Genomic DNA, 9,489 nt, shown 5'->3' with positions numbered 1-9,489 from the left:
TTATTTCATAGTCAAAATATTTTATAACAATATCGCAAGATTCTTAACCATGGATATTCACCCCCACTTTGTCATTTATATTATGAATTTGTGAATAGACTTTGTTGCACTACCATGGGCCAATAACACACTTATCAATACCACATGCTCAAAAATCATAACTTATTTCACAATCTAAATATTTTATAACAATATGACAAGATTCTTGACCATGGATATTCACTCCCAATTTACCATGGATATTATTAACTTGTAAAATACCATGGGCCAATCATAGTTAATCAATACCACATGCCCAAAAACCAGAACTTATTTCACAATCAAAATATTTTATTCTAATTTTATTTTATACATTTTTTTTAATTAAATCTAAAAGGAAAAATGTTATAATTACTTTTGAAATATATCTAAACTCGCTATCCTCACAAGTACTAAAAATATTCTCATAAAAATTAAATCAAGGTTCTGATAAAATTAAAATGAGAATACTATAGATAAAGATGTGAAATTTATATAATATAAATAATATTATTAAGAACCAACATAGATCCATCTAAACTAAAGATCCAAGCGATGAGAGCAAACAAAGTTACTAACAATAATAGAGGAGAGAAAATGCATGGCTCTTTTAAGTTTTTCATTATTGTGTTTTAGTTGACTTGATTGATCCAAAATATAGGTTTAATATTTTAGAGCCAATTGAGTTTTTTTTTTAGACACTTTCTTAAACACGATACAACGAGATCAAATTTAAGAGAGGGGGTGGAGATAGAGGGGGAGGGAGATAGTGACATAGCTAGAGGTTGTAGAGAGAGAGAGAAAGAGAGTGTGTGTGTGATGGGAGGAGAGAGGGAGAGAGAGGAAGGAAGAGACAAAGGAGGGGAGAGAGATGGATTTGGAGGGGGGGGAGAGGGAGGAAAGAACAAAGACATAGAGAGATAGAGTTGGAGTGAGAGAGGGAGTGACAAGGGAGAGATGGAGAGAGAGTGAGGGAGAGAGGAGAGGAGGGAAGAGAGAGAAAAAGAGTGGAGAGAGATAGGGAGAGAAGGGGAAGAGAGAGAGACAAAGACACATAGATGGATGGGAGAGAGAGAAGAAGAGAGGGAGGGAGATAGTGATAGAGTTGGAGGGAATAGAGAGAGGGGGGGGAGGAGAAACAAAGGGAGGTGGGAGAGAAAGGAAGAGAGAGAAGAAGGAAGAGAGAGAGGACTCAAGAGAGAGAGGGAAGGCAGAAGAAAGACATATAGCGAGAAAGGTGGAGAGAGAGAGGGAGTGACAAGGGAGAGTTGGAGAGAGAAAAGAGTGGGAGGGAAGAGGGAGAGAAAGAGAGAGGGAGTGAAAGAAGGGGAAGAGAGAGAAGGAGAGAAGCGGAAGAGGGGGAGAGAGAGAGAGAGAGAGAGAGAGAGAGATAGATAGATATGGAGAGAGAATGTATATGTTTGGGGGGTGAGATAGAGAAAGGGAATAAGAAGGAGACATATAGATACATATAGATATCATATAGTATTATATAGCCAACCTAGATCCATCTTAACCCTAGATCTATCAAGCTCTAAGAGGGATCAAATCTCTTCAGGTGGAAATCTTTTCTCAAATTTTGCAATAAAAAAAGGGGTTTTCATTTCAAGAGATTTGATCCCTCTCGACACTTGATAGATTCGGGATTAAGATGGATCTAGGTTGGTGATTATTGAAATTCACTTAGAGAGATTGTGTTGATTAAGATGGTTTTGTTGACTATAAAGGAATTGATTATGTTGATTATTGAAATTCACTTAGAGAGATTATGTTGATTAATATGGTTTTGTTGACTATAAAGGAATTGATTATGTTGATTAGTGAAATTCACTTAGAGAGATTATGTTGATTAAGAAAAATTGGTTGACTAATAATTATGAGAGCAATAATTATTAGAGCACTTATATTGATTAAGAAGGCTTTATTGACAATTAACTATGTTCACTATGTTGAAGGGTTGAATGTGTCAACTCCATTTGTAGTAATGAACTTGGATCAAAAGTGTTAACTCATAAATTTGTTGACTAATCATCATATGCACCTTGCTTTCCTTCTAGCTGTAGCAATGAGATGTTACAAGTCAATTTATTGCACAATAAGCGGCCCAATGTTGGTGTATATTTTAGGAGTTGTCTTTAGTGTGACTTTTTGAACTTTCCGGTGCTGGAATCCGACGGAAAAATTTGAGGTGAAATCTTAATTTGTGTTATTTAAACTAGTTTTTTGACTGTATATATGGATTTGACACCCTGAAAATCCCTAGGGCACTTCGATTGTGCAGAGGTTACCCATCAAGTTTGTGATTTCAATAAATTCCTGCCAGATTTTAGAAAAATTAGACCAGAAAACCCCACCCGAAAAGCTTCCAAAAAGTATCACTAAAGACAACTCATATATTTTATATTGTAAGTCAAATGTATGGTTAGGTGTATAGGTTAAGGGTGTTGCTTATGTTGGAGTATCAATTATATAGATGGTTTGTACATGAATTAGGTATATGGGCATAATTATGTAAATTTGATGCATAGGTTAGATGTGCCTCAAGTGTTTAAGTTATATATCACTTAAAAGGGTAGTGTTTATATATGTAAATGTATGGATTAAATTTAAAGTTGAATATAGCAATATCATTTATTCATACTAATATATGAATTATGTATTAAAAATTAATTATGTTAGGTTATATGTATAATTAAATGTGTTTACATGTATTATTTAAAGAGTATAATTTATTATGATTATAGGCAATGTTTGTTTTAGAATAAAATTTCTAGAATTTCAATTTAATTATTAATAAATGTTAGGTGGATGGTAGGAATTTAATCTTCACTAAATATTTTCGAATATTTTAATAGTAGTCACAAATCAAAACTTAAAATTTATCTCAAATTTCCACCCTTTAAATTAAACTAATTAATTAAAAAAATTATATGAAATAAGTTATAGTTTTTTTGGACATATAATATTAGGAAAACATGGTATTGGCAAATAACATTATAACAAAACTTATTTACAAATTAAAAATCTTATTATATAAATTTTAGTAATATAAAATGTATTGATGATTATCCTAAATTAATCCATACTCATATATAATTTATGTATAATACATTAATACTGATAAATTTAATATATAAAAAAGAATATATCATTTAGATATATAATTTGATGGGTAAATAAACTCTCACTATGTAACATGGTTGTTGCATTCTTCAAATCAAGTGAATATATACAAAACAAGTATCCCTCCTGCATCTCCATAACGGTTGGAATTTGAATCTAGTACATCCCGAGTTTGAGGTCACTGGGTCGAATCGTTGAAGACTTATTTTGACGGAAGTTCCATGGATATATACGAAACTCCAACAGCAAATATTGATGTCAAAGCCTCCGTTGTTTGTGAAAATGCAGAACCGCTTTATAAGCTTGAAATGTAGATTTGTTCTTGATGAAAACTTGCTGCCACAAGAGCACTGCGGTGGAAATTTCTGGCTGAAATGCAGTGTGAAGCTCTGAAATGCATTAAAATCACTGCTCTGGATGAACATTTGTGGTCACAGGAGAGCTGCGGGGGATCCTTGCAGGAGAACTGCGGTGGAGATCAATTGGAAAGAGAGTGAATAGAACGGAAATGCAGGAAGCAATGCTGGGATCTGCATATTGAACATTACGTTTCTGTTTCTTGATTAATTCCTGTCTCAAACCTTTGGACGACTGCATCCATGGGCGGCCTCTCGCTAGCGATCTCCCTGGTGCAAGCCAATGCAATTTCGGCCAGATTTGTGGCCTCTGCAACCGAGTATTTTCCGTCAAGCCTTGGATCCATGAACTCTTCAACTTTACCGCACTCCACCAAGGTTTTGAGGGAGCAATGAACCGATGAAGTCGAAGAATTGTCGCGACTCATGTCCTTGATCACCCCCGTGAGAAGCTGTAAGAGTATTTTCCCAAAAGCGTAAATATCACTTTGCAATGTGAGGCGTCCTACTGTTGCGTACTCTGGCGCCAAGTATCCCATGGCAGCTGAGGTTTTAAGGATTGAAAATACTATGTCGTCCGCGAACAGCCTCTGCAAGGCGCAGTCTGATAGATGAGGGCTAAAGTCCTGGTCCAGAAGGATATTTGCAGCTGAAATGTTTTGATGCACGATCGGTTCTGCAAGCCTGTGATGCAGGTATTCAATTCCTGTAAAGTATCCAAGAAAATCAGCGACAATTTCAAAAAACCAAGCTACAAAACTAGAGATCTATTTGCAGATATACTTACAAAATTCATCCCTCCGGATAACGAATTTGAAAAGACAAGGGAAAAGAGAAAAACGGCAATCAAATATTCATAATCCTTACGAAAAACAATTCGAGAGGAAGTTTTCCGAAGCGGGCAAAAAAATTCTGACCAAAATTTTAAAATTCAAAATATTCTAAAAAAACCTCTCCCAAATATCCAAAATCCTTGAAAACAACAATTTAAAAGTAAGTTCTCAAAAAATCCTGAGCAAAATATCAAAATTCAAAATATTCTTTACTATTTTTAGAAATCCTACTGTTAAAGAAATTAACCTAAGAATCATGTTCTTGATCCTCCAACACAACAATAGTATTAAAGTATTTGTTCGACACAGGGCATTAAATCTCCGGAAATTGCTTGAAATTGAGACTGTAAATGTAGATAACACGCTTCAGAGGTCAGGTTAATGCTTTTTTCTTTTTTCAATTTAGATAACATGCTTGAACAAAATCAAATCGAAGAAAGAACTAGAAAACCTGAAGAACCTTGTATATGTTTTCGAAATGGTTGAGATCAATTGAACGTATAAGCTCCCTAATGGTTACTATCAGCTGGAAATTAAAAGCAATTCCAATCTTGTCGGTCATTAGCATGCGTAAGGGAAATTGTTCAATGGTAGCCTAGAAACTAAACCAGTAGCTATATCACTGTCATTACTTGGAGTGGTTGATGGTTTTGTACATATCAATCAAACATGTTTAAAGAAATTTGAACCAAATGAAATGGCAAATATGGGAATGATTCTAAAATTAGTCATCTTGACAACTGGTCATGGTGAAAATGAAATCACAAAACAACATTTGAATTTGAAAATTTTGAACTACTATTTTAGTGATGTATTAAATTCTGTCCTGAACTGCAGTATGGACAGAGCAATTATCTTCGGTGAGAGGTACTAAATTTACACTGAACAAACATAGTAAAATTTGCATGTTTCTGCTGTTGTTTGTAAAGTTTGTCCATCAATCTCAGTTCTATTCGGCCTAGCCCTGATAACAGTGCTGTAATTTTTCACATCTGTTCAGTTTCTCAAGGTTTAAGTGAAAATTTAGTTCTATTGTGGTCTAGCCCTAATAACAGCGCTGTAAATTTTTACCTCTTTTCAGTTTCTTTCAAATTTAAGTGAAAATATATTTTAGATGAGCAAAATATTCAATATTATTAACAGAAATGTTCTCAAAGCACGATTTAAATTTTTTTAGTGTTTGATCTTACAAGAACTAACTTCAAAACCAAGGCTTCCTGAACCTTCTTTAAGAAGAATATTTGAAGAAAACGAAGAATAACATTACCTTTGGCCACACCATACGCAATCCTTACTCTTGTGGACCACTCCAGATTTCTCCCAGCCTCTCCTTCCAAATGATGCAAGAGCGTTCCGTTGGGGACAAGTTCATACACCAGAAAGCATTCTGCTCTGGCGTTGGAGATACAAAATCCCCGAAATTTCACCAAATTTTCATGTTGGATCTGCATTAAAATGTTCAAGCCTTCCTGGAATTCAATTTCTTTTGTCTTACAGCTGGTTTTACTGAAACATTTAACGGCAGCGGAGCTTCCATCTCTCAAAAATCCTTTGTAGACACTAGCAAACCCATTTCTTCCCAGTAAACTTTTGTCTGAGAAATAATTCGTTGTGGACTCAATTTCTTCAAGGTTGAATCTGAAGCCACTCCCTGTTCCTCTATCTGCCAATGGATCCCAGTCACTGGAATACTCTAGAAGTATCAGAGGCGACGGACATTTTCTGCTTTGATCTTCACTGTAATTGCAGAACAAATCAGGGCTAAGCCTAGCATCAGAGGCCTCAAATGCACTGCCGACCTTTTGTTTTCCTTTTCGGTACCAGACAAACAATAGGGAAGCTATTGAGATGGTCGCAGTAAACAGTACAGCTATAATTACTGATACTGTTTTTATTTTAGACCTATTGGAAGAAGACAACGAGCATCTTTTACAGCTTGCAGGCACATTTGCAGACACTGGAATTTTAGGCACAGAAACAACTGGATTGGAAGTAATGTTTAGTGTTGATGTACCCAAAGGCTTCGGCGGTGATGATGGAACTGATGAAGTACACTCAGGGAGTTTTGGAAAACGATCCCCACAGAGTTTTGAATTGTTATCATACTGAAATCCTTGCAGTAAATCCTTCAAGCCTGTAGGAAATTTCAGAAATAAGGTGAACCCACAAGCATTCTGTTTAATCACCACAGTAAAAAATGGAACAATACCAAACATTTTTGTACTAAATTAAATCATATATTATTGGAATTTGTAGCCATGTGGTTCAGATATAGCGCTATTTGTGGCCATATCAAAATGTAATACAAGCATTTTTTTTTCTAGGAATGCATTGGCAAAAAGCATGTGGATCTATGATTTTGATTTGTTGATTTTATTCAATCTCAGGGCTTAGCAATTACTATGAGCTTCCAAGGAGGGGAGAGGATGAATGATAAAATCAATCCAGTTGGTCTCTGCATGCCCTAAAGTGTAGGCAGGCCCTACCCAGATGGGTATTTACCATAACCATTAAAAACTTTTTGGGGGACTAAAGTGCAACAAATGAATTATCGGTGTAAATTTCAACAGATAGAACAAAAATGTCAGCAAAATTACCTTGAGGAACCCGGCCAGAAAGTCTATTGCTTTTCAAATTCAAATCTGTAAGTTGTTGAAGACTTGCCAGAGTTTTAGGGATGGCTCCTGTGAGATTATTGAAGCTGAGGTCGAGTCTATTGAGATTAACAATGTTCCCCAGCGAAGATGGGATGGCTCCTGTGAGATTATTGAAGCTGAGGTCGAGTCTATTGAGAGAAACAATGTTCCCCAGCGAAGATGGGATGGCTCCCGTTAATTGGTTGTGTTGCAGTGCAAGAAAGCTAAGTTTCTTCAGAGACCCCAACTTGCTCGGTATCGAACCAGATAGCCAATTGCAACAAAGCTGTAACACTGCAACAAATAATAAGGTTCATACAGCGAATTCCTCCATGTAACAAACAAAAACCATCTCCATCCAAAAGGAAATGAAAACAATTGCTAACCTTGCAGGCTGGACATGGAAGCAAGCTCTGGAGGAATGGATCCCGAGAGCGCATTGACATTAAGATAAAGATCAACCAGGTCGGTAAGATTCGAAATCTCCTTGGGAATATCTCCTTTCAAATTGTTGTAATGCAAATAGAGTCCATTGAGACACCTGAGCTTTGCAAATGATGGACTCAGAAATCCAGACAAATATTTGCTCTGCAAAGAAACGTTCGCCACCTTACCATTCTCATTGCAAGCAACTCCTTCGAATCCACCTCTGCAAGGATCGCTCTCTGCAACCCATGAATGTAAAATTACTCCCTTGGGATCCAGTGCTGCTTTTATTTCCATAAGAGCTTCAATTTCCACGCTTGATTCCACCGTTCTTCCCACCAAAGCCACACACAGTGTCACCCAAAAAAAAACCTTCATAATGATCGTCCTTGCCCTTACCTTCCCCATTCTGCTATCAGACACCACCTTCAAGTTTCAAGCTATAATAGCCATGTTAAAGAAAGAGCCCCAGAACCAGAGCCCTGACATGACAATGAGACAATAAGAGATAAGAGTATTTTGTTTGGGCTAGAGGCCCTTACAAATACTGCTTTCAGAGAAGAAACAAAGCAGCTAAACCCTCTGTGTATAGCCCTGGATATCCCAAACATTCGCTCCCATTTCACCCTCCTATCACTATGCTCTGGACATTCTCGTCGCAGAGCCTGCGTCTCTGCGCTTTATTATAATATATTCTTAATAATTTTTCCCACGAGAAAATGATAGTTCGTGTGTGACTGACCTCTCTAAATGCCTGTCTAGTGCCTTTGATATGACGCTGTGACAGAAAGTTGAATTTGCATCCTATTGGGCTGGGTTATGCTCACCAGCTCTGCATGTGACTGCTGACACCTAAGGACTTTATTGGATTGGTGCATTCATTGACATTTTTGGCAGTCAACAGATCACACAGCACTTGGACTGAACTAATCTCTCAATGGTCGATTATTTTGTTCACACTCCACTTATTATACTCAAATTAATGCCGACACATGTGATCACCTGCCAATTGCAGTTGAAGAGAACTTCTGATGCATTCTTATTATCGGTATGCGGAGAACCACGTGGAGATACATATGTTTTTTTCGGGTAATATACTGAAAGTGGGCTCCCCGTATCTATACGGCAAACTTACTTTCAAACTCTTCATGCTTCTTACCGCACCCTAACGGCTAAATATGGTCCAGTACAGAGCTGATGTGTGGAGATTAAGAGCAACGTGTGTAAGGGGAAACAAAATTCCATGACAATCTCAGTTCACCTAAAACGATAGTAAATTTTTTCTACAAGGTGGAAAAATTTATTATAGTTCAGTTGTCAAACCAGTTGTGAAAGACAATTATTATTGGTTACTATTTGTTTATGCAAGCTGATTCATTACTATTATTCAAAGAAAACCAAAGTAACTCATCATTTTTTTACAGTGAAAAACCCTATTATAACTTAGTTGTCAAATGAATAGTGAAGACAATCATTATTGGCTGCTATTTGCTCATGTACACGGAGTCATTACTATTATTTAAGGAGAATCATACTACCAAGAATTATTCATTGGTGGGTAGTAAGGGGACACACTTTAACCCGTGCCAAATGCCTTTGGGTCTTGGGCATTAACCTATTTCCTTTTGTCCTAGAAAAATGAGTTCTCAGCCAAATAGTTTTAGGGCATACCCTAGACAAAAAAATGATTGCATGGTTTAACGGTAAGTTTTGCTAGGTGAAACCCACGAGATGAGGGTTCAAATCTCATTGAGTATATATATGACTTGTTGTGTCTTGGTTAGAAGAGTAGGCGACCCCATAGCGGACGTCTTGCACGCTGTTGCACGTAGCCTAGGTTTATAGTGGCAGCCAGTTAGATTTGTTGAGGCATAAGTTTCCTGCTATTGTGCGGCGGCTTGCACGCTGTTGCACGTAGCCTAGGTTTATAGTGGCAGCCAGTTAGATTTGTTGAGGCATAAGTTTCCTGCTATTGTGCGGCGGCTTGCACGCTGTTGCATGTAGCCTAGGTGTTTCCTGCTATTGTGCGGCTTGCACGCTGTTGCACGTAGCCTAGGTTTATCGTGGCAACCAGTTAGATTTATAGTGGCAACCAGT

General features: G+C 37.0%; 1 protein-coding gene across 1 annotated transcript; it reads right to left on the bottom strand.

The window, feature by feature from the left end:
* Positions 1 to 3,152: 3,152 nt before the first annotated feature.
* Positions 3,153 to 8,139, bottom strand: LOC149220652 (proline-rich receptor-like protein kinase PERK9). Its single transcript, XM_089384846.1, has 4 exons — positions 7,353 to 8,139; positions 6,928 to 7,260; positions 5,598 to 6,464; positions 3,153 to 4,203 (listed from the first exon to the last, which is right to left on the bottom strand). Exons 1-4 carry the CDS (start codon positions 7,798 to 7,800, stop codon positions 3,686 to 3,688), a joined length of 2,166 nt encoding a protein of 721 aa, XP_089240972.1. The 5' UTR covers positions 7,801 to 8,139; the 3' UTR covers positions 3,153 to 3,685.
* Positions 8,140 to 9,489: the final 1,350 nt, after the last annotated feature.

This window comes from Pinus tabuliformis, chromosome Q (assembly GCF_031772625.1).
Source record: "Pinus tabuliformis cultivar Carrire ecotype Pingquan chromosome Q, CPIR1, whole genome shotgun sequence".
In the NCBI taxonomy this organism is placed as follows: domain Eukaryota; kingdom Viridiplantae; phylum Streptophyta; class Pinopsida; order Pinales; family Pinaceae; genus Pinus; species Pinus tabuliformis.
This window is presented reverse-complemented; position numbering and strand designations above follow the sequence as displayed.

Coding starts and splice junctions, on each gene's coding strand:
- LOC149220652 (XM_089384846.1), bottom strand. CDS start 7,800: ATGGGGAAGGTAAGGGCAAGGACGATCATTATGAAGGTTTTTTTTTGG. Junction 6,465..6,927: donor TTCTGGCCGGGTTCCTCAAG/GTAATTTTGCTG, acceptor AATTTCCTACAG/GCTTGAAGGATTTACTGCAA. Junction 4,204..5,597: donor TGCGTATGGTGTGGCCAAAG/GTAATGTTATTC, acceptor GATACTTTACAG/GAATTGAATACCTGCATCAC.